The sequence below is a fragment of the Corythoichthys intestinalis genome, chromosome 18 (assembly GCF_030265065.1).
Source record: "Corythoichthys intestinalis isolate RoL2023-P3 chromosome 18, ASM3026506v1, whole genome shotgun sequence".
Classification (NCBI taxonomy): domain Eukaryota; kingdom Metazoa; phylum Chordata; class Actinopteri; order Syngnathiformes; family Syngnathidae; genus Corythoichthys; species Corythoichthys intestinalis.
The window spans coordinates 35,852,214-35,877,911 of record NC_080412.1 but is presented as its reverse complement, the minus strand read 5'-3'; the positions used below and the strand labels follow the sequence as shown (position 1 = coordinate 35,877,911).

Below are 25,698 nucleotides of genomic sequence, written 5' to 3'. Positions count from 1 at the left end.
ACATTTTGAGTTCCACAACAATTCTGTTTAATTGTGTTATGTATATATATTCGGCATATGGTGTACACTTAACAAAACAAAATAAATGCATTCATTTGGGATGAAATGCGTAACTGATGCTACAACAATCTAACGATATACTGGCAAGTGGAGTGGCCAGTGGGGTGGCCAACAAATTTATAGGGGTGGCCTTGGCCACCGCTGGCCACCCCCTGGTGGCGCCACTGAATTTACAAATTAAACACTGTCTAAAGGTTCGTCATTTTTCACCAAATTCAAGAAAAATTTGCTTTCAAATAATGTTTTGAACAATATCTATTCTTGAATTAAGAACATTTACATATTTCAATGCTTTTTTAAAATAAAATGTACTAATTTATTGATCAAAAATAAAGTTAAGCTTATTTTCAGCTAGGTATTAACCTTATTTCAAGAAATCCACTAATTTCCAGTAGATTTACAATGAAAACATGGGAATTTAACTAGTTTTAAGGAGGTGCGTTTTTGCAGTACACAATTTGTTTATTATTCATTTTTATTATTTGGATTACTTTTACACTACATCAACATCAATTCATTAAAACTCCGGTTGTTGTCAAAATGCCGTAGATATTGAGTTCGTACTGGTTTCAGGACAGAACTGCCACATCCAATATGGAAGCTTAACCGTTGTATCATACCAATGGTCATAGAGACAAAATTTTGCCATACGTCTACGAGAAATCCATCGTAGAAAGACGTCAGAATCAACTCTCGTGTGTGACGCCAGACGCACGTCTCGCTCCATCTCGCGAGTTATCGCCCAGATAAATCCGCAACGCGGCTTTCCAATCGGCCATTTCGTCGGTGCAGGCCATAGCCGTAAAGGGCAACGGGGGAAATCCGCATTACTGGTTATCTGAAAGGCACAGCAAGAACATCGCACCATGAGTGAGACAGCTATCTCTTTCGCCAAGGATTTCTTGGCTGGCGGCATTTCCGCAGCTATCTCCAAAACAGCCGTCGCACCAATCGAGAGAGTGAAGCTTCTCCTTCAGGTGAAAAACGTCTTCCGGAAAAAAGCTGCTTTTTCTGCGCTAGTTCGTTAGCTTGTGTCAACTTGCCCAATGCGGCACATAGCGTTCCTTATCGAAAAACGCTTGACAGCCAGGTCTTTATCTCCCTCAAAACAGTTTGCAGCTTTTGTGATGTGTTTCAAGCGTGTTGATATGGAAAAGTGTCGTTTTAAGATTGTAAGGTCATCACGGGATTGCAATGACCTACACGAGCCGGCTGCTAATGCTATCGCCTCCTCCACGTTAACCTTAGCCGGCGTTGCTAACAAAGGACAAACACACTCAAGTGGCGTCAGGACATCGTGTACGAATGAACATAAAACGGAATTACTTACTAAATTCGACAATTTTTGTCCATGCTTGTGTTGGAGTGACATTTGTGCATTTCAAGCTTATTGTAAATCAACCGACAGTTTTATGCTAATGTGGAAGGCGGCTCGTGAAATGGCTGCTAGTTCTGTTCTACTCTCATGACTGGGTTGACAAGTTTTACATGATTATTTCTCCCTTCTAATTTTCTCGTTTTTACATGTTGCAAATAGTACTTTACTCACCAATGTGAATTTGGGCTTTGTTATCAATGGTTGTCAACAATTAAAACTGCCACCGTGTGCCGCCTGAGTTTGCTCGTGAGCTGATAGCGACAGTGGTGGATAATTATTAGTTGAGTGTAGTGTGTTAAGATTTAATGGGTCCCAAGGTCATAACCTTGTGATGTCACATGCTCATGCCTAATTGGGTTTACTCTTACATAACTCATTTTCGCTTTCCCTCCATCCAGGTGCAACATGCCAGCAAGCAGATCACAGCAGATAAGCAGTATAAGGGAATTGTGGACTGTGTCGTCCGTATCCCCAAGGAGCAGGGCTTCCTTTCCTTCTGGAGAGGTAACCTTGCCAATGTCATCAGGTATTTCCCCACCCAGGCCCTCAACTTCGCCTTCAAGGACAAGTACAAGAAGATCTTCCTGGACGGTGTTGACAAGCGCGCTCAGTTCTGGAGGTACTTTGCCGGCAACTTGGCGTCAGGCGGCGCCGCCGGAGCCACCTCCCTGTGCTTCGTGTACCCACTGGACTTCGCCCGTACCCGTCTGGCGGCCGATGTCGGAAAGGCCGGCGCCGGGAGAGAATTCAACGGTCTCGGCGATTGCCTGGTCAAGATCTTCAAGTCCGACGGTCTGCGCGGGTTGTATCAGGGTTTCAACGTGTCCGTGCAGGGCATCATCATCTACAGGGCCGCTTACTTTGGCATCTACGACACCGCTAAAGGTAGGCAGATGCTCTAGTTTCATTATCTACAGGACCACAAAGGCCGTAGGACTTAAACATGTTCTGCTGTTGGCAGGTATGTTGCCCGACCCCAAGAACACTCACATTCTGGTGAGCTGGATGATCGCCCAGACTGTGACAGCCGTCGCTGGCCTGACCTCCTACCCCTTCGACACTGTCCGTAGACGTATGATGATGCAGTCTGGTCGCAAAGGAGGTGAGTTAATTAACTTTCCACGGATTTAAAGTCGATCGGCTGCAGCCTGACTTACCGTTTCCTCCTTTCTCCCCGGTCAGCCGACATCATGTACAGCGGCACCATCGACTGCTGGCGTAAGATCGCCCGCGACGAGGGCGGCAAGGCCTTCTTCAAGGGCGCCTGGTCTAACGTGCTGCGAGGCATGGGCGGCGCCTTCGTGCTGGTGTTGTACGATGAGCTGAAGAAGGTCATCTAAAAAGTGTGTCACATTGTCACCTCACTGTCCAATTCGGCTAAATGTAATAATTTTCCATTTCTTATGGACTCTGCATTCTGCCTTATTTATGGGAACAAAACTATAGTGTCCTCTCCACTTAGCTGTGGGTAATGGCTGTAAGTTGTGCATCTTGATTTTAAACGTTCCGCACCGCCCCCCTTTACCATTGTCATTCCTACAACAAGTATAATACCTCCTGTTATTCACTAGGTTTGTATGGTCCCAAATCCAATAAATCCATTCTGGGGAACAAACTACAAATATGGGTGTCCACTCTCTTTCCTCCACTGTCATAGCATGAGTACACTGGATCATGAAAAAGTGGATTACACCCAACTGCTATATTTACTTGCGCTTATCTCCACCTGAGCCTCCCTGTATGTGGTCACCGCTAGGCTTACATCTAGGTACAGTAGATCCTTGTAACGATGTTTCTTTATTCTTAAACGGTTCAACAAAACCCATTCTTTTTGGTTAGCAGGCTACGTTCATGCTTGCTTTTTGTTTGGTCCGAAACTTTATAGACATGTTCAGCCATAGTTTTGGTTAACCTTCTGGTACCACTGGTAAATGATTCACTTTATTTGACATTTCAGTGGTTTGTTGGAACATTAAAGTCATATTTCTCATACAATTCTGTGTATTTTCTTTCCAGTGGCACGAATAAAATCAAGTCATTTGACTTGTGTAAGCGCTTCCACCAGAAGAGTGATATAAAAACCCAAGATTTGTGGAAGAGGCATTTTTTTTTGTAGACAAATAAGGCCATGTCCACATGTAGCAGGGTATTGGGCAAAAGATATTTTTTTACGGTTTTACCTGTCATCCACACGCGCACGCAGATTTAAACCATGGTTCCTAAAAATGACTGGGAAAGTGAAGATGTGCGAATTCTGCGTTTGTGGCTTCATCATGTGGACACTGATAACCGAAGATTTACGTCACTGGCTGCGACAAATTTTGTCCTCACGTCACACGAGACCAATTTTTACGTTTGGGGTATATTAAATAGGTGCTTTTTGGCTCCTTTTTTTTTTGTTTGTTTCCCAAACTCTTGCTGTGCTTCTTATTGAGTAATGGGTATTTTGGACAATTATTTTGTTTTGAATGTACTTAAAAATGAACGAAAGCGGTTGGCTGTGGAAGTTTTTTTTTTTTTTTTCTTCCCCCGACGTATTAGGGCAGATCCTCGTTTTAAAAAAATCCTGCTCCGTGTGTACATGGCCTAAAAGTGGACTACAAATAGTAAAACTACTAAAATGAGAACACGGAAGTGTAATGTTCATTTTATAATGTGTCTGTTCAGAATTGTGACTTTAGAGGGCGCCAAAATACAGCAAATGAGATGCATTTCCGTTCCCGCTTCCTGATTACTTTAATAATGTACGGTTTAAAAGCGTTTTTTGTTTTTAAAAGGGCCAGTTAAACATTTACAACAAACACCTGTTTAACCAAATGGTGCATGCACTTCTATAATATAGTGGCGACAGCAAGTTAGGATTACTGTAATGCATATTAGGTCATGTGTACACCTAGCAGGTCTTTTTTTTTTTTTTTTTTACCGAGGATCCTGCCCTAATACGTCGGGAAAAGGTAATTACGTCCACACCAGCACGTTTGTAAAAATATATAAAAGGCTTCCACTTCTACAGCCAACCGCATTCACTCATTTTTAAGTACATAACAATGCGCGAAAAAATGTCCATGATACCCCCATCCTTCACGTGTTCTTAAATATGAAGCATTGCAAGAGTTTATAAATAAATGGAAGCTAAAAAGCACCTAACATACTCCAAATGTAAACAATTGGTCTCGTGTGACGTACGGACAAAGTTTATCGCGGTCAGTGACGTTTCGGATGTGTCCACATGATGGCGCCACAAGCACAGAATTTGCACATCTTCACTTTGGGCGCCGTTTTGAAGAACTCCTTTAAATGTGCTTGTAGGCCAAAATGTAGAAAAAGTTCTTTTTTCCAAATACCCTGCTATGTGTAGACATGGCCTAAGGTGTGCCCAAGTCCGGTCCTCGAGAGCCCCCTATCCAGCTTGTTTTCCATGTATCCCTCCTCCAACGCACCTGAATCAAATAATCAGGATCATTATCAGGCTCCTGCAGAGCTTGCTAATGAGCTGATCATTTGATTCAGGTGTGTTAAAGGAGGGAGACGTGGATAGGGGCTCTCGAGGACCGGATTTGTGCAACCCTGCTCGAAGAAATATAGTTTTATGGAGAAATACAGTGGTACCTCTACCATAGACTTCATAATAGTATTGAGGCATCCCATCTGTCAGCCACTTCGCAAAGCCTTCAAGTAGGGGGCCATCCTACAGTCTGCTTCAGTTATTCACAGTCGGTCGCAGTTAGTCGGCATATGCAGCGGTCAAACGCCGGACTTAGGTTGAAAAAGTACGAAAGGTGTACGCCATATTAACAGGAAGGATTGTCTCAGGAGTGATTTGTTCGAGGATTCAAGGTAATTAATATATTTTTCATAAAATGCATGCATTTTGAAACGTGAAAAAAAATCAATGGGAGAAATTAACCGCTACAAAGTAGCATCATTCTTTGACGTGTTTATGTAAAATAAATGCTAACTGCACGTTTTTTTTTTTTTTTTTTTTTTTTTTTGCTTTTAACCAAGAACCGAGACTGTTGTACGTCCATATCTATAAAGAATTCAGGGATTTAAGCTTTTATACGCAATAATTTTCACCGGAAAAGCTCTGTTTACATATGGCGGCCGACACATTAACAGACTAGCATCAAACTTTGACATATTTATGTAAAATAAATGGTAACCGCATGTTTTTTTTTGCTTTCAACCATGAATTGAGACTGTTTTACGTCCATATCTATAAAGAATTCAGGGATTTAAGCAGTTATTCACAAGAATTTTCACCGGAAAAGCTTTGTTTACATATGGCGGCCGACACATTAACAGACTAGCATCGTACTTCGACATATTTACGTAAAATAAATGTTAACTGCATGGGTTTTTTTTTTTTTTTTTGCTTTCAACCATGAATTGAGACTGTTTTATGTCCATATCTATAAAGAATTCAGGGATTCAAGCATTTATTCACAAGAATTTTCAATGAAAAAAGCTCTTGTCCTTGATTTCACTCGGTAAGCTGACAGCAACAAGGCAGGTCACCTATTAATCGGCCCCGCATCGCGTCAAATTCATTATGAAATCAATGCCTCTACTTACAAACGTCTCTAAAAACAGAATTTTCAGGTCAAGACGTGCCTCAATGGGGAAATTTTGCCTCTTGTTATGAAATTTTTCCTAACCCCAAACCCTCGCAGCTCCCAGTTTACTGAACGTAGCATACTCATAGCTGCTCTACCATTGGCTATTGCCGAGCATTCCTGGCATCCAGTTGGCTAAGACAGGGACCTATACTATGTGTGTATTTGTGAATCCCAGCGTCCTTCTTATTTACCCATTGTGTTCCGACAGCTTTACATGAGTGTATTAACTTTTAATCTTTATTCTTGTTTTTTTTTTTTTTTTTTTTACAATATGCACAACTCTGATTTTATATTTATCATGCAATAATTGTAACAAGTATTTGTTACATGTTTTGATGGATTTTTTATGTATCATAAAAGATTTATGTTTGAATTTTCAGCGGCTTGGAACGGATTAGGGCATTTCCATGGAAAACGCCTCTCTACTTACAGAATTTTCAAGTTAAGAAACTACTTCCAGAACCAATCCATTTCATATGTAGAGGTGCCACTGTAGGTGAAAATGTATGGCTCGTGTTTAAAAGTGATGTTACAGATTAAACAATAAAAACTGTCATAAATCAGTCAGAATATATCAGAATATGATTCATCTCCGGATATTATGTTTCCTTGTTTTCCTACTACGGCCAAGGTAAAGAGGGGGTGACAGCAACCAGTGTGCGTGGGTGTGTCTACTTATTTAACTCATTGTCTGCCATTGATGGCACTTGACAAACAATACATTTTGACTGGGACTAGATTTCTCACCTGACATCCCGTCCTGCTCCTGGAACTATTCTGACTCGCCTATTTCGACAAAGCGAATTTCATTCATGCCCATAGAGTCAATTTGAATCGCATTTGAATGAACAAACCAATCCCAAATGTGCATATGTGTGAAGCAAAGAAAGACTATATGCTTATTTATGAACGTGTGATAAAACATTGGCGGTCCATCCAGAGAGTTTTGCTGCCAAATGCATTCTGGGACAACACCCAACTGTATGAGGCATATTATTTATGGCTGTTCTTTTGTTTAGTATAATGAGTTACAGGCTTACTGTTATACAGCTATGTGATGGGTCATGAGCTGAGGCTTTAGAAGAAAAAATGAAATACAACTCAGAATTCAAACACCTCAAAGGTACAATTACAGTAGTGTTTTATTGATCTTACATTAGCGCAGAACTACTTCTGCACTTGTGCGACAGTTGCGTTAAAAAAAAAGCAATGAAAACGTGTTTGTTATTCACTGTTATTACACCCTGGCTTGTCATTAAAGTCAATAGTGTTAAGAATGTTGTGTTTGATCTGATTATTTCTATTTCCATGACATCCTATGGGAGGAAATGGATTGCGTTCAACCTTGATGGTTTCATCGTATTTGTAGTTTGGGAGAAATGGTAGGAAATGAAAGGCCGATCAGACATTGTGTGAAGTACAGGAAAGTACTAGTTTTTTTATTCCTTCATAATCAAACTTCACAAACAGCTTGAACTTGTACAATACCTCAGAGAGTGAAAATTACAAAAAAAGTGCTGGTAACATTTACAAAAATCATCCTTACTTAGCAACAATCAGTTTATTCTTCCACACTTTTTTTAGTCTTTTGTATTAAGGCTTAATACTTCTGTATAAAGTATATGCAAGATAAGTCTTCACAGTTTTTCGAAAAAAGTCACAATATTGTGTAACATAATGAAGCTTTTACGGCTATTTTTCTTTATAATAACGAATACACATCACTGGTAAATATATGTGAAATACAGGGCTTATTGTAAAATGGCAAGTTATGATACTGTTTGCTGAGATAAAATGATTCCACACACTTATTATAGGAAAGTTTGCAATAACTGAAGCAGGAGGAGGAAAAAAAAAAAAAAAGATAAGTGTCAACAGTTGGGGAGATCGCCTCCAAACTTTGGCACATCCCACGAATGAACAAGTCACACGAATATGAGATTCCAAACGAAAGAAGAGCTAAACTGGCATAAAGTGAAAACATGCTGTGTAGTAAGGTGCTAAATTAGAGATATTACATTGCCAGCCTTTTTTTTTTTTATTCTAGGAAAAAAAAAAAGTCATTATTCTTTTGTCTTCCCCACATGGACTAACATGAATAAGGTGCATTTTAAGACTACACATTTTTTTCCCTTAAATGTTGACAAAATATGTAATAAATACAAGTCAAACAAAATAAAATTGACCAATAGTCTTGAGGCGACCTCATGCTTTCCCGTGGATTGGAAAAAAAAAAGATTGTGTAACTCTCTTCTCGTGGCATGTGAAAATAAAAGCTGTATTGTAGTTATGGCGTTGCCTGTGTGTTTTTTTAATTACATTTTTTTCCCCTCTTTTTTTTTTTTTAACAATAGAAATTGTGACAAACTGGATGACTAAAGGAGATGGAGTCGAAAGCCGAGATATATTCACAAGATTCTCAAGAAGCTGCACTGGATTTGTTTACAGGTGGACAGATGAGCCAATCTACCCTCATGCATACTTGTACAGTTTAAAGTGACGCAACAAGCTCACTTTAAAATAGTCTACATCACGAAACAAACAAAAAAAAAAAAGCAATTTGGTTTTTAGTGCAAACACAATTGGCTGGCTTCAGCTTTTCAATAATAACAAGGAGATTACAAGAAGGCACGTACTTATGCTTCCTCGAACACGCAACATTTAGACGAACCGCGACATCAAACAAAGTGATGGCGACAGGAAGAAAAGCTACTATGCTGCGTATGACGGTGACGATAATTTGCGTCAAGGTCGGACCTTGATTGGTGGGACAGAAAAATTGATTTGGTGGATGCAGTCAATGAAGGTAATATCACAAAAAAAAGGTGCATTTCATTTTTTTGGAACATTCTAGATTAAAACAATGTTAAAAAAAAAAACAACAACACACAAATAGACCAAATACGCTGTGTTTCTTTTTGTTTGTGTACAAATGAATATTGGATTTAGACTCATAATGGATCCCTTCCCTCATTGACATCACATCTCATTCACCTCAACATCTGCTTTGATTTGTCAAAAAACGACCACAGGAGGAAACGACACTTTAATGCCCCTCAAATGTGAAAAACATGGTGTACCGCGCACGGACGCCCGCAAACAACAATGGTTTCGACAAGGTGTTTAGTGAACTATATTGCTTTTTGATTAGAAGAAGACCAAAATGAGTCTATAGTGCAAATTTCTTTTCTGGTTTGAGAAAGTGGAACAATGAGAATTGGCGTAGTCAGCTTCACCATCGCGAGACGGCGTCCTATCTGTCTGTTTCTCACATGGAATTTCCCTTTGTGTTGTTTAATCAATGCAATCAGTCATCAGGTGAGATGGGCACCAAACTGGGAAATCAAAATTGTTAATAGAATATATATATCAAGCAAGTGTTGGACTCAATTGCCAAGCAACAAGCGAATCCTCGCAATTGTCCAAAATCAATGAATTGAATTCATTTTTCATGCTGTTACCAAGCAACAATTTAGTAGAGTGGGTTTCATCTACGGGTATACACCCTCACCCCATACATAGGAAATGTTTTGACGTCTCACTTTACCTCTTTCAGTACCATTGACAATGATAGACGCCTGCAAGCTGTGGCTCTAGAGCCAAATATGGCTCCATTCTTAGGGGTAGACACACGGGAGGCGACGTAGTTCGCTTTTCTATGGCACGAGCGCGAAAAGCTCCTGCGGCAAAACGACTCGCGAAGTTCGTGCACATATACATACACACATGGACCAGCGACGCGATATAAGAAAATAGGAAATGATTCCATTTCTGTCGCCTGGCACTACAACCAATCAACAACCGATTTATTGATCGAAAAATCAACTGCAAGGACACTGGCAAACCCGGAAATTGAAATAGACAAGCCACACTTTGTCAACATGGGGGCAAAAAAATGACTAAAAACTTTGTCAATATGGATATTTAATTTTTGCTCTCACGAACGAAATTTGAAAGAACTGACATTGCGAGTTTTGGCGTTTTTGCGATATATATATGGCGGAAAACAGACAAGGCTGAAAAAGCAGTTTCTGCTCTTGCACCCCTTTTTAAAATAAACTGCTGTATTTTAAGCCAAAAGAACTGTTTTGTTCAACAGAACACTATGTCTATATGCTGCCATAGCAGATTCATGGCGCATTAAGCCCCCGAATTATTTTTATTCTGTCCGATTTACACTGGAAAGCTCCTGTTTACAGACGTCGCGGAACCGCTTTTTTTTCGACCCAGCCATAAAAAGAAGGTATGTAATTATATTTATTATTCGAAATCTCTGTCATTTTTAGCTTAGAATCATTAATTGATGTCTAATATTTACTTAAAAAAAAAAAAAAACGGCTTTAAAAAATTATTCACTTGGATATTTGAAACTTTTAAACAAATTACGTCACAATGAAAAAAATGGTGTCTGTAAATAAGTCACGGATATCTACCTCATAACTAACGCGTAATTGTATTTTTTTTTTCTTATTACTGTCGCATTTTGCCCAATATTTTAGATGATAAATAATCAATCCAAACACAGAAAAACTGAAAAATATTTAGTTTAAATGGGTAAATATTTGAAAAAGAAAATCTCGACCACTGCTTGATGTCTGTGATTTCTGCATCGCGACCCTTGTTATATTACTATGTTTCACCCACCCATAAAATCCCCCCAAAATCTGGCTGTGGCCATTCAAAGCCTTGTCTTGACACTCAGTGATACATGCTACATGGAGTTTTTGGATCGAAAAGAAGTACCCGATAATATGTCGTTAAAATCATGGCGTCTTTAATTATGCTCTCTCATGCTCTCACCTCCAGTTAGGGTTTATTGTTTAAAAAAAAAAAATTCAAAAAATGCCCTCCTGTTCCCAAAATGTTTCTTCCCCCAGAAAATTAAGATTTTAAGCTTTCCAATGATGTATCACATATGCATATAGCACAATTTTGAAATTTGGCCAAATTGGGGGTCTTAGAGCGGAACTTCAAGCCATCTGAGTGTTTTCCGCCATATAGCGATATTACCCCTAGAAGGATTTTCACCAGATGACTTTACTCTGGGAAGACTTTGGTTCACTCACTATGATCACATTGTTTTCATTAGAGATGTCCCGATCCGATCACGTGAATCAGAAATTGAGTTGTTCGCGCAATTTTTAAGAGGATCTTGTTTTTAATTTAAAAAATGTATTGCCTCTCACCCTCCCTCCTGCTAAGGAACCTTGCCGCTCGGTCTGAATGCATTTACGGTAATGCTTGGATTACCCAGGTGCGCTCATTTGACCACGGGAACACGAACCTTCTGTCCTTTGCAATATTTACAGAAGATAAAATTGTCTTCTCGTTTTAGCCAAGGGAAGTGTTTGTGTTAATCTGATCGGAATTTGTAAATCTTGCTAGCAGTGTCGCTGCTAACACTAACTAAGCAGCCAGATCAAACTGTCTTTCTTGGTCACCAGTGCAGCTAGCGTTTGGTACTTAAAATTAAGAATGATTGACAGGTTTGCAGCTTTGATCTGCCCAGAGACGCCTCGGTAGCTCTACGATCAAAGGCACAAATGTGTTAATCATCGTTAAGCTCGGTACACAGTTTGAAGTGTGCCGTGGCAATTCATTCACTGTGTAAGTGAGAGGCTGTTCTCGGCAACGTGAGCGTCAAAGCAAAAAAACCTAACTTTTTTCGGTATTGGATCAAGACTCAGATGGAATCAGGTGACTCGGATTTGGACACGGGTGCAAAAATATGCTATCGGAACATCCCTGGTATTCATATAATATTGTTTAATCCCGGCTAAGGGTGTTTATCTGTGAATTATTAAGATAGGCGTATCTAAAAGGGGTCCCAAAAAAACAAAAAACAATTGCGCGTCCTGCGATGGGACTAGTGCGAATGCGCACACTGTGATGGCGATGTTCAAACAATATATTGTGCGGGCCTATCTTGTATGTACTTTTGATGTTCTTTACAAGTTTCAATAAATGTTGCTTGCCATTAAAAAAAAAAAAAAAAAAAAAAAACTCAACAAAGAGGAGTGTATCATTTTAGCATAGTGCGACCAGCACATACTTTACGATACCTCTCGACATGATTTCTGGGATATAAATATTTTTTTTTAAAAAGCAGCTGTACGGGGAGTTGTTGGCGCTCAGAAAAGACTGGAAATTTTGAAATACCCTAAAAATTCATAGCCAATCAGAGACGAACAATGACCCACAGGCAGAGAGCGTTGCGTGTCGCTTGCCGCTGCAGTCGCATCGAGCCCCGTGTGTTGGCTTTCAGCTGAATGGCGACTTTCACTATCGCTTCCCGTGTGTCTCGCCCCTTAATTGTGAATTCAAACAAGTTTGCTCCAGTATAAATAAACTTGACGTCTATACCCGTCAATGGCAATCAATTAGTTTTAACAACAAAGCCCCGTCCTTCCCTCCCTCCCACGTCCTGTGCAGTCATGTCTATCAAATACATTGCTCAACTTAGAAATGTTGGAAATCTCACTCCAGTCCAGTGTTTGACAAATCATATTAGTATATATTAAAAACAAACCAAACGTCCGTGCACATACTACATTTTAAAAAATGTTTCCCCCTATTTCAGAACAGCAGTCAAAATATTTTAAACAAGCTCGTTTCATAACATGAACAATAAAATATCAACTTGGAGGATAAATTACTAAAAAAACAAATTTCAAAACACGTTACTGCAGCATATATCTCAGGGTTTGTTTAGTTTGATGTTAATCATTAACAACAATTTACTACAACAGCTCCACTTCTGCCAAGTTATGTTTCTTTCAGGGGGATTGGGGGACCGGGGGGGATTTATAAGAAGAAGAAAGATAATTTAGCCAAAAAACAAAGTCTAACAAAATATACACATAAGCAACATCTTAGTTTACAAAATAGCATCTCATCTACAAACAAGATAGTGCAGCAAATAATAATAATTAAAAAAAAAAAATGGGCAAGAAGGCGCCCATCATGTAAATTGAAGCAATTTGTGCCTTCAATTTTTAGACCAATCCGCAATTCGATTTCATGATACCAAAGACTCGCTAACAAATTGCCAGAAAAACCTTGAAGGATGGTGTTTTGTTGTTACAAAAATACATTATTTCATATTGATCACAGGTTTTGGAGCACATTTCAATTGGATTTTTTTTCTTTTGTTGCTACCGTGAGCATGAAGATAATTTTTATTTGGCTTCAGAACCTAGAAATACGTGCAAACTTAACATCTTGGTCCATCTCAAGTATAAATGGCTAAACGTTTTTATCAGTTGTGATATTAGTTTTATTGTTGAAGGGATTTAAAATGGAGAGCAAGTACAAAGAGTACATTTGACAAAGGAGTAAAAAAAAAAAAAAAAAATTTCATGTAAAAGTGAAGGTGAGGGGTCTACGTTGAGTTAAAGGTGGGAATGGCACATTAATGAAAAGCATTTTTCGGAATAATACATATGCTTTCAAATGTTCGAATTTCAAAAGGGTGTATTATTTTTTCATTTTAAAGATGTTACATTTTAAATAAAAAACCTACTATAGACAAGCACAAAACTACAAACATAAACTCTCTGCCTTTCAGAAGAAAAGCAAAATAAAATCACCAGATAAATAAATGTTCTTTTCTCCCAAATACTCCCTTAATCTATACTCAACCCTTCTTTGGTTTGTGTGAACCAACGTTGTCTAGTTCAGCCTCCCCTCGCCAATTGAACTTCAAATAATGAACGGGGCCCAGCGCGACAATCTTTCTTTTATGTCTTCGTGACGTCTGCTTTTACTGTTTACGCGTTGTCGACACAAGCTTTATGATCTGCTAGGTGAAAAATAAATGACGGATTCAATTAAATGTGTTATTTGTATATTCTCATCTAGTGTGAATGCTGGCTGGAATGTTCGATATTGAACAGGAATGCAATTGTGCTGCTTAAGAGGTAAGCAAAACCAAAATGAATGTACTTTAGAGCAGTGATTCTCAAATTGTGGTAGAAGGAAGTACCACTATTGGTATTATACTCTTGTGATTCACTAAATTAAACCCAACAGAGGCATTTACAACAAATCTAAAATACAGTTCAATTATATCTAAAAAAAATCTTTTATAAATTTACATAGGTACTTTCTTTACTGTGCAATATATTTTCATAGAATCAGTATTTAGGTACAGTTTTTGGTTTTCTATAATAAATACAGTGTAATGTTCAAACGGTGTTCTGTCGATTTACGCTCCCCAATGGAATTGATATCCAAAGCGCTACTGAGCATGCACATGGGAACCACATCGCAGGTCAAATGTCAATCGAGTTCAGCTACCATTTTGACTACGACGTCTTTGCTGTTGTTGTTGCTGCAAGTAATATTTTTAAAGTGTATTCATTTTATAGTGCCTTTTACATTACATTACATTGTGTGATAAGCAGTAAACACGTGTGTCACCTGGATTTTAATGCTGTTTATTCTTTAAAGATAGAATATTGACATAATAGCGGGATAACTGTGGGAGTATCTAAATATCTAATACAGTGATCCCCCATTTGTCGGGGTTAATAGGGACCGCCCCCCTCCAACACGAAAATTGAAAATCTGAGAAGTTAAGGGCAGACCTTATTTACATTAAAAAAATATATCTTTTTTATTTGGTGTGTTCAATGTATTTTTTCAGATTTAACTGCATTGAACAAAGATACATATAAGACATAAGTTGTTCCCTTTTTTCCCTAAATATAATAATAATAGCAAAAAAACAAAAAACAAACAAAAAAAAAAACTAAAAATAAAACAAACAAACAAAAATCTTTAGATGTACATTTACAACGGTTGAACTAAATAATGGAAACACCTAACATTTTGGAATCATAATCATTGAACACAATTGTTAAAGAATGTCATGAGGAACATTTTAATGAAGTTTAGCATCTCGTAAGGCCTGCATAAACCCCAGACCTTGACATTATTGAGCATTTATGGTCAGTTTTAGAGATTCAATTAAGACATCGATTTCCACCGCCATCGTCTCTAAAAAATTTAGAGGGTATTCTAACTGAAGAATGGCTTACAATTCCTTTGGAAACAATTCACAAGTTGTATGAATCAATACCTCGGAGAATTGAGGCTGTAACTGCCGCAAAAGGCGGACCTACACCAAATCAATAGATTTTTGTTGGTTTTTTTAAGGTGTTTCACTTATTTTGTCCAATTCCTGTATATTTTAATAAATGTTTTTTAAGCACTGCAAATGTAATAATTAGGATATAAATAAGATACAGTATATATAAAAGAAAACAATGATTTGTACATGTATAAATGCATACATCTTAACATTTTGCAATAAAATACTTGATTTTATTTATTTTTTTAAATCTGTGATGGACTGCGAAGTTTGAAACATGATATAGTGAGGGGTCAGAGTATAATATTATATCAATAATAAATCTAAATAGCTGAAGTGTGTAGTAACACATTACATTTACTCAGTTACATTTTTCAGAAAAATGTACTTCTTAGAGTAGCTTTACCAATCAATACTCTACTTTTACTTGAGCAGATTTGTGAAGAAACACTACTCTTACGCCACTACTTTGGGCTACACTAGAGTTGTTACATTTTTCGTTTTTATTCTACATATTGACCTAATTATTGCCAGAGATGCCGACAGTGGCCGTCTCAGTTTCACCAATGAGACGTCGAAACAATAACCACATGACTCCATGATACCAATCAGAGTTAACAATGTTTTTTTCTCCACTAGAGGGCACTCATGCTCTTTGTACGGGTGAGGTTTCATATTGTTGTTCTGGTCTGAATTAGATGATTATTGTGTCATCATTTTGGCATAATTTGGTCATGTAATAGGTCATAATGCGGTATAATAATAACAACAGTTCATATCGATGAAGTTTTGCTGAGAAAAAAATATCCTATGATATTTTTAAAAAACGAACATTGTAAGCAGTTACTCCTAATGTTACTCATTACTTGAGTATTCTTTTCAACGAATACTTTTTTACTTGTACTAGAGTAAATTTTTGGATGACTACATTAACTTTTACTTGAGTAATATGATTTAAAAGTATCTCTACTCTTACTTGAGTACAATTTTTGACTATTTTACCCACCTCTGCTCAATAGAAATGTCAAAACATAAGGTAGATTTGTTCAAAGTTAAACTGCTATCAACAACGGTAAAATTACTTTGACGAGGGAGCGCAAATCGACAGAACACCGGCGCACTTTACAATTTAATATATTGTGCAATTTCATTGAAAATGTCGAGAAATTGTTTAATTTTTTTTGAGGTGGTACTTGGTGTAAAAACGTTTGAGAACCACTGCTTTAGGGACTAAACAGGACTACATGCTAGAGTTACACTAATCGGACGGCGGTAGCTGATGCTTTGAAACCAACTGAATAGGGTTGTGTAATAGAGGAGAAAAAGGGACATAGAAATGAGACTGACATTAAAATATGGGTGGAAGAAGACTGTGTGCGATTATTGGATGACAGGGACGAGCTATCACGTTGCCTATATCGATTATGCTTATTTTGAATGTCAATGAGATTAAGCTTTCCAAAAAAATGTATCTGTTTATAGTCATAGCTGTTTTCTCCTAGTAAATAAGACGCATGGAGGACTTCAAGAACCAAAGTGAGGGCAATCACTTCATTGTTTATAACCTGCTGTGTGATTTTTCTTCATTTTCAAAACTGACTGACAGGCTGCCATTGAACGGTCAAGATTTTGACTCATCACTGGCAGCAGTAACAGCAACTACGGGTGTTCTGCTATTGTGTTTATTCTTTTGGGAATTTTTCACTCATCAAAGTAAATTAAAAAAAATCTCACATAATGACCCTTTTCCCCTTACAAGACGGCATCTTTAATTTTTCAAAAAAGATAAGGACTTCATTGTACAATTATTTTTTTCCTTTCATTGTGGCCCTAATAGTCCATTGTAGAAATTAACAATAGTAGTTTTAATTTGAAGTGTTCTCACCCCCCTAAAATTTTCAATTTGGCACGTTGACCAGGCTGGGGAATGAAATTGTGGTAATTAGTCCACAGGGGACACAATAATGAGCCTGTCCAAAACCTTTAATCTGACAGCCACACCGTCATCGCCATCCTAAAACTTCATGTCCGACACAAAGCGCTTTTAGAGACCTTTGTGCAATAATCCTGTGTTGTTTTCAGCCCAATTTCTAATCTGATTACAAAACTTTTCCTCTAAAGAGCCATTATTGAAAAAAAACATCTTTGCTATAGTTTGTTTTCGATACATTGTAGCTAAGATGGCCCAATACGATAAAGCATTCCTCAATAAAGGAATTTGGCAACAGATTTTTTATACAATGGCGTTCTAGTATCAGGTTCAAAGGGTACTCGGTGTACTTTGACACTGAAAGCTTACAATGCCACGTTAACAGGCATAAACAAACATGTTGAATGTGTTGCTATTTCATATGAAAAGATGCATTGAATTATTTCAACATTTGGAAGTGATTGCGCATCTTTGATATCTTTGAATCCTCCGAATAGCGTACATGTAAAATAACACAACACCTGCTTTTACTGTATATGAATAGAACATTTCTGGTATTTTAAAGGGTTTGGATGCTCTCACAACCACCTGGTTTTACTCATATAAATACTGTAGTATACTTTTAACTAAATAGACCATCGTGTACTGTATATATTGTATCTGTGCAATGTAGGAGAGAAAAACTATGAAAGGAACTATTCTGTATAGTTGCTGAAAGTACTGATAGGCACTTGATAGGCATATTCCCGATATCCCGCAAGGAAAAATGCATTCAACTGTGTGGAGATGGCGATTATTTTATATACATTTATATTTATATATATACTGTCTGTATATATAAATATCTCTGTCAGAAAGGTATCTGTTTCACACGGATGCGTGCTGTAGAAGCGCAAATAAAAAGCTGTTATGTATAATCTGAGTGGTTTTATTCTAAACTGTGACTTATTTCAAGCATGAACAAAGAAAAACTGCTGGAGACAACCAGGAAGACAAACACTACAATCAATCCTCACCATTTCTGTCCTGTGTTTTCACCTCAATGCAAAGCCTGTACTGTACTGTATGCACATGTATGATACACCGTGAAAAATATGACTCCGTTACTTAATTACCCACGACCCAGCTAAGTGAAAACTATATGCATGTATTAACAAGATCACCGTACGTTGTGATCACCAGATGAAATAAGCAGGATGAACTAAAGAAGCCTCACGTATAAATGAAGACTCGAATGTACTGCGAGACGGACAAACGATGTACTGTAGACCCCGAATCTCTACACTAAGAAAAACAACAAAAGAAAAACAGTCATATTATTGGAGAACACAATACAAACAGCTGCAAAATTGGTATCCAATCGGGTTTGTTCTGGGAAATACGCCAAGACTTTGCAGGAAACAAACCCGAAACTACAAGAAATGAGCAAAAAGGCTCGCAACTTTGAAAGCCGTTTTCATGATTTACCATTGCAACAGCGAGAAAAGATTGTGACGCACCACCACGAGTATTTGAAGCAGAATAAAGAATATACTGTACTGTATAACTATGAACAGTGAAGGGAAGCTAATGCACACTGGGGAGTAGTAGAAGAAGAAGAAGTAGAAGAAGAAGGCTCCTTTCCTTCCAATCTTTTCGTACAAAAAGTCAACCGATGATGGGATGAGGTATTACCCTCATCCGGAGAAATTGGCTACTTGTTATTCCAGAAAACCACCACCACGACAACAACAACAACATTAAAATGATAGCGAGACACTCTTATAGTGTAATTCTGAAATGAAAATATTGTCCAAAGCCAACGACAAGCTACTTAACCTACCATTCAGACCATTGATAACACAAAGCTGGTTTTACTCATCTAGCTACAGTCTATAGTGCATTAGATATATGTGTTTATACAAACTATGCAAAAAGCGGGTGCCATGAAGGAATGCTAAATCACTGAATACGTACATTACACTGAAACGTGTCTGCCTCTGCACGAAAAGATGACATTAGTTTGGCAGTGTTGGCGCTCGACTGACGAGGCACCGTAAGCTGTGTGCCAAAAATGTGGCAATACTGTTGGAAAAGAGAACTCGGCAGTTTGCTTACATAGACTATTTAGTGCATTGTCTGTTAAGGCAAGAGATGACCCTCCACGTGCTGTGTCAAGACAAATAGAGCACTAGCATGCAGCACATTTGCCATCCTGGCAGCAACAGTTACAAAACAGGGACTGCACCGATTTTTTTGTTTTTCTCTTTTTAGGCTGATACGCACACCAAAAATGAGATGGCTAAATGTGAAATAAATATCAATGTTAAACATGGGGAGAAACTACAGTAGAATCTCAGTTGCGGTTGGATGAAATTTGGAGAAAAAAACTGACTTCTGACTCAGTTTTCAAGGTGTTTTCAAGCCCAAAAAGGTGCGGCGAGGAGCTGCTCCGTGTGTTGTACCTGCGCTGCGTATTGCAAAGGAAGCCCTACAAGGTCAAGATATTTCGCTTATCAACAGTTTGATTCGGCTAAAAAAGCACACAGACACGACGACACTCACTAAAGGAAGGAAAGGACACAACGGTGCACAACCCACGGACACATACAGTATTATCAAAGAAGCTGCATTCCATCACCTTTCCACGCCTGCCCAAAAGTTGTACTAGGACACATATATCATCTATGTTACATACATACACACACATACGCACTCACGCTCACAATAAATGTTTTCTCATTATTTTTATTATTATTATTAGCGTGATATTGGCTGTTATTATCACGATCGCCAAGTCAGACAGAAATTGCCGTTATTATTACTGTTGCCATTTCACCGTTTGGCTCTCAAGAAAAAAAATCTGTCTCCGAAAGAAATGCAACTTATTTATCGAGTTACAGGGAAGTGACTCCATAAAACATGAACTTAAAAAGAAAGGTAAAACATTGATGAGCACACGTCATGTTATACATTTAAATAAATGCTTGCATTAAAACGGCACAAGTACTGTACAAACAGTATATGTGTTGATATACTGTAGGTAACCGCAAGCTATAACGAAAGCCAAGAACCGCTCAATTACTTTAAAATTGAAACAAAGCTATGCTAACACGTGAACTCTATAACCAAATGTTAGATTTTTTTTATTTTAAAAATCCTCTTTTCTAAAACTATATCTCTGTTAACAGTAGTGCACTTATTGGTTTAAGCAGTGCAACATATACGCATGAAAATAACGCAGTCCACTTATCAAGATTAAAAAAAAAAAAAAAAAAAATCTGACTTTAAAATTGAAAAAAAAAAAAAAAAAAAAAAAAAAAAAATCATAGTTTTTTGACGAATACGATTAAATATTAAGCACAGGCATTTTAAGAAAATGTGCAAAATAGCACGTTTTTGTGTATCTGCAGCACTGTGAGCAACATCATTACAAAGGAGCTTATCCTTCAGATTGCAATTGCACACAGTAGGTGTGTGTGTATGTATATGTAAGTGTGTGTGTGTGTACATACATACATACATACTGTGTATATACATACATATATGTGTGTACATACATACACATATATAGATACACACATATATGTATTTGTGTACATACATATATAATACATACATAAACAGTATATATGTACATGTATATGCGCGTGTGTCCTATTTCTGTTGAAAATGTGAAAATCCACATATCAGCCTCAAGCGCTGTCATGATTCATGTATGACATCTTACCCACAGTAGGTTCAATATCTAATAAATGTAAATGTGTGTCCAAGCTTTAGAAAAAAAACAAACTGGAATGTATACTACCATGTAGAAAGCCCATCCACAAGTTGCGGATGTACAGGAGTATGAAAAAGTATCTAAACATTTTGTAATTTCTCACTTTTCTGCATAACATCACCATCAAATGTGATCCGATCTTTGTCAAAATCACACAGATGTAAAAACAGTAGTGTTGCAAAGATTAATCGATTAACTCGAGTATTCGATTAGAAAAAAAATATTCAAATTAAATGTTGCCTCGAGTATTCGTTTAATTAAAGTGGCGTTTGAATGGTTTATTTCGAAAGTGTTTGGATTTAGTTTTATTGATTTGGGTGGATACACTGCCCTCTTTTCACATGGCTGAATCCAACTGCTCCTTGTTAAGACCAACGTAAGTTAAGGTTTTGTTTGAGCTAATGTTTTTTAATGCATTCGTAATTTAGTTTATAGGTATATATAGCTGTTTTTTTGTGGGAATATTTGTCTGAAGTTCTGAACCATTTGTTTAGAGCATTGTAAAAAAAAAAAAAAAACTTTAGCATTTTGTAGCATTTAAGCTAGTGGACTTTTTCTATGTAAGTTAGTCAATTGTTCTTTTGTTTTACATAGATCCTCATTTTTTAAAAATAAACTTATACCGTTTGAGGCTCAGCTCGGGTATTTTAATTTTTCATCTTCCTTATCCGATTACTTGATTATTCGAACTAACCAGTCCATCGATTAATCGACTACTAAAATATTCGATAGCTGCAGCCCTAAAAAACAGTGTCTGCTTTAACTAAATCCACCCAAACATTTATAGGTAGTGGAGGGAGCATCCTGATTTGGGGCTGTTTTCCTGCCTCAACTTGCAATCATTAATGGAATCATGGGTTTATCAGGATGTTTTGCGGGAAAACTTGAGGCCTGATGGTGTAACAAGAAAATGATCCAAAACACAGAAGTAAATCAACTTTAGAATGGTTTCAGAAGACAAAATACACGTTCTGGAGTGGCCAAGTGAAGGTCCAGACTTGGAACCCATTGAGATGATGTGGCATGACCTAATGACAGCGATTCATGCTAGACATCCAAGGAATCTGACTGAACTACAGCAGTTTTGTAGAGAAGAATGGGCCAAGATTGGTCCTGATCGATATGCCAGACTGATCTGCAGCCACTGGAAGTGTCTGGTTGAAGTTATTGCTGCCAAAGTGGGGGCACAAAATATTAAATGTGATGGTTCACTTACTTATTTTTTCCCCCTTCTGTCATTGTTTACATACTATCCTCATTAAAATATCAAAACCTTTGAATGTTTGGGTGGTTTTAGTTAAAGCAGACACTGTTTTTTCATCTGTGTGATTTTGACAAAGATCATATCACATTTGATGGTGATTTAATGCAGAAGTGTGACAAATTCCAAAAGGTTCAGATATTTTTTTCATACCACTGTATGTGTGTGGGAGAGCTATTTGTTTTCCTCCGATCAAAATGTTGCAGGCTGAGGAGTGTTAGCTTTGCAAAAATCATCAACAGGTTCTAATCTATAATCAGATGGCAGTTAATTAAAAAAAAAAAGATTGAAATTGCATGCCTATTGCTTGTGCACTGTTGAAATCCACAGCCAACTTAGAGCCCGAAATACAGAATAGAAAATGAAACACCATGTAGGATAATCGTTAACAACAATAGATTGAGAGACGAATCTTGTTTGAAAATCTACAGCCTGTAACAGTCTGATGTTAATGGGAGGAGCGGCAAACAGGAAAGAGATTTTAGTGTCTTATTCCTGATGCTCTAACTGCGACTGGAAAATGGCTGAGAAATAAAACTGTATTTAAAAAGAAAGGAAAAAAATGGCTCCCGTTTTATGATTGGCGCAGCCTCGACTAACAGTCTTTTAGGAGATTAGTGGCAGTGTATGCAAATGAGTTCAGAAAAACTGTTTGTTTTGGGTTTTTTGTTTTTGTTCGTTTGTTTTTTTTTTTCCCGCTTTGTCTCATCAACACAATCTAATTTAGTAAACTGAACCATCAAAAATGCATGGACAAATACAAAACATACGAAATATTATTCCTGCCATCTTTGACAGGAACTGATTGAAATTTGTACCTTGACAACAGCTGCATTACAATCTTTTAATACCATAAGAATAAATAAAACCCAGTGTCAAATTTAGTACTTTCTTTGATTTAAATTGACTTTAGAAGGCAATCTTGTGACTCAGTATTTTAGAGGGAACATGCAACCCCACCTAGACAATTTTGTAAGTTGTTGTTATTGTTGTTTTAAATTATACCACAGTAAGTGTGGACATCTATCGTTTCCAAACTGGTCAGTATGGGTTCACAAGGGCCATTTTAAATGGCATCTCACACACACAAACACACACACACGCACATTGGGAAACATGCAGATCCACACACGATGCACACGTATATTCGCTCAGCTAGATCTACACTCAAAGTGTGTTTGTGTGTATGTGTTTCTTTCGTAGGCCTTTTGGTAGTGTTCAACACATAAATCAGTATTTTAGGAAATCATACATTTAGAGGCCTGTAGTTAGGATCCATCCAGTAGATCAATATCAAACTACTAAGCCTTAAGGCCACCATCTTTTTGTTTATTTAGAATAACAAAAAAGAAAATCTGTTGTTGTTTTTTTTTGGGAAACTTAATGTGCCAGTGTCTATACTCATTACTCTCCATACCTTAAAAGAAGAAAAGGAAAATCTAGTGCCATTTGTTTGTCATTCTTTTGGAGAAGTTTATCTAGTTGTACTTATCCATCAGAGACATGCATCCGCATGTGGTCGTTGAAGTGCTCCATTTGGTCGAACTTGACGGGGCAGACAGAACACATGTAGGTGGTCCCTTCTTGACAGCCCGCCTCGGCTGCCACGCCCACTCCCGTTCCCACCACGGGCCCTTCACCTGCGCCTCCGCTAACGGGCATGGCCAGGGCCACCACTCCGGCGCCGGGCTCGGGGACAGCCATGGGGAGGGTGATGGGGATAGAGACAGGGCCGGGGGTGCCGGCGGCGCCCGTCAGCCCCACGATGGCGCTGCCTGTGCTGTGCAAGGCCATGTGGCGCTCCAGCAGGGTTTTGTGGGAGAACTTCTTCTTGCAGATGACACACTCGTAGGACTTCTCTCCACGGTGCAGCCGCATGTGGACGTTGAGAGAGCTCTTCTGGGTGAAGCGCTTGTTGCAAATGCTGCACTGGTAGGCCCGCACCCCGGTGTGGGTTACCATGTGTTTGATTAAGTAATCCTTCAAGGAGAACGAGCGCCAGCAGATGCTGCACTGGTGAGGCTTCTCTCCTGCGTGGGCAAGACAAACAGAATCGGGGAGACAAACAGAAAATTCAATTATTCCAAACTTTCATCGTGACATAAATGCTCAGAACATGCAAATACCAATGCCAAACGACCGCGCAGGAGACAATGTCGCCGTGTTTAACCGTATTCTCATCAGGAGAGGAAGATGGGAAAAAAAAAAAACAACCTCATGAATGTAAAAAATGTTTTCCCTTTCCTTATCTGAGGCTGAAGCTGCTCCATCTGTTAATGGCATCAACAAACACATGTAGAAGCCAACACTGGTCATTTCCACAAATCTGCAACACTGTGCGCGTAGTCGGCACTAGAAGCCGAACAGAAGGTGTCCGGTCCCCATTTCATTAAAGAATATGAGCTCGTCAGCAGCTGACAATTCAAAGTTAAATGCTCCTGCTGACTTTATCTCGTGGACGCCTCAAGGCCACTGTCGGGGAAGCATTAAAACTCACTTTGTGTCTGGCTAGAGACACATTTATATCTCCACTTACTTTACCTATATTGAAAATATGAGCGTTCAACATTCTATAACACTGACACGTTTGGTCTGGTCAATACGGATGCAATTTTTAATAAGGAAACCTTCTTCACATTTGTCAAATCATTGTGACTAAATACAAAAAAATATAAACTGTGGTAATAAAAAAATGTGTCGCCTCACCCTGATCTTGTGCTTCTAATTTTGTCTATAAGTAACCACCATGCCACATCCCCACGACCTCGCAAAACAAAAAACTGCTTGTGTTATGGTAACCCTCCAAAGGAAATAAGGTGATTTTAATAAGGTTAAATAAGGTGATAAAAAAAAAAAAAAAAAAGGAAATAAGGTGATTTTCTGCGATAAAAAGCTAATTGGACAAAGCGAGGCTGAATGGGTGTCTCGGCGAGCACATGACAAATGATTGACACTTCGTGAGTCACGCCTTCTTTTTGATTTGTTGTTTTTCCTTGGGCATTGTGTCTGGAGCCATAAACAGCTGATTTTTTTTTTTCCACTGTTCATATTTATACTACTGTCTTTTTTTAACATATATGGAAAAAAAGTGACTTTCCTAATTCTCTCTTTAGATCAAACATTGATACCGCATGACTTATAATGGTAATAAGCATACTGTATTTATTAAAGACTAAACCATTTTATTGTCTACTTCAGTGTTGTTTTTGCCAGCCCTTTTAATTTTCGTTTTAGTCTCAGTCTTTTGGACAATAATACTAATTACTCGTAGTCATATTTTAGTCATCTCAAAAAGTGTTTGTCTTCGTCTAGTTTTTCTTGACGAAAGACTAATTTATTCTAGTTTATTCGACATTTACTGTTTGCGTCTGTAAAATTTAAAAAAAGATTTACTCGAAAAAAATATATAACTAAATAAAGGTTGCCAACTATTTCAAATCAACATTGACAGACGAGCACATATTGTACATTACAAGGACAACACCAATTTGGTGATATATGCACACTCAACAGGAAAACAGTACATTATATTCGATTAATTTATTATACCCACCTGGACGCAAAGTATAACAAACAAACAGTATGTAAAAAAAAAG

The 25,698-nt window shown here is 37.9% G+C and overlaps 3 protein-coding genes across 5 annotated transcripts in view; 1 reads left to right on the top strand and 2 right to left on the bottom strand.

The window, feature by feature from the left end:
* The window catches only part of LOC130906176 (GDNF family receptor alpha-4-like), an 85,493-nt gene extending 84,450 nt beyond the window's left edge, over positions 1-1,043 (bottom strand). The window contains exon 1 of the mRNA XM_057820167.1: positions 712-1,043. The gene's annotated coding sequence lies outside the window, so the exon portion shown is untranslated. The remainder of the gene's footprint in view (positions 1-711) is intronic.
* On the top strand, positions 818-3,433 carry si:dkey-251i10.1 (uncharacterized protein LOC100038774 homolog). Its single transcript, XM_057820168.1, has 4 exons — positions 818-1,037; positions 1,837-2,323; positions 2,400-2,540; positions 2,621-3,433. The coding sequence occupies exons 1-4, from the start codon at positions 927-929 to the stop codon at positions 2,776-2,778; spliced, it is 897 nt and encodes a 298-aa protein (XP_057676151.1). The 5' UTR covers positions 818-926; the 3' UTR covers positions 2,779-3,433.
* A 4,473-nt stretch (positions 3,434-7,906) lies between these two features.
* zbtb20 (zinc finger and BTB domain containing 20) overlaps positions 7,907-25,698 on the bottom strand; it is a 51,359-nt gene continuing 33,567 nt past the window's right edge. For all 3 annotated transcript variants that reach the window (XM_057820164.1, XM_057820163.1, XM_057820166.1), the window contains exon 4: positions 7,907-24,132. In XM_057820164.1, coding sequence (XP_057676147.1) covers positions 23,591-24,132 — 542 coding nt within the window. In that variant the 3' untranslated portion in view covers positions 7,907-23,590. The remainder of the gene's footprint in view (positions 24,133-25,698) is intronic.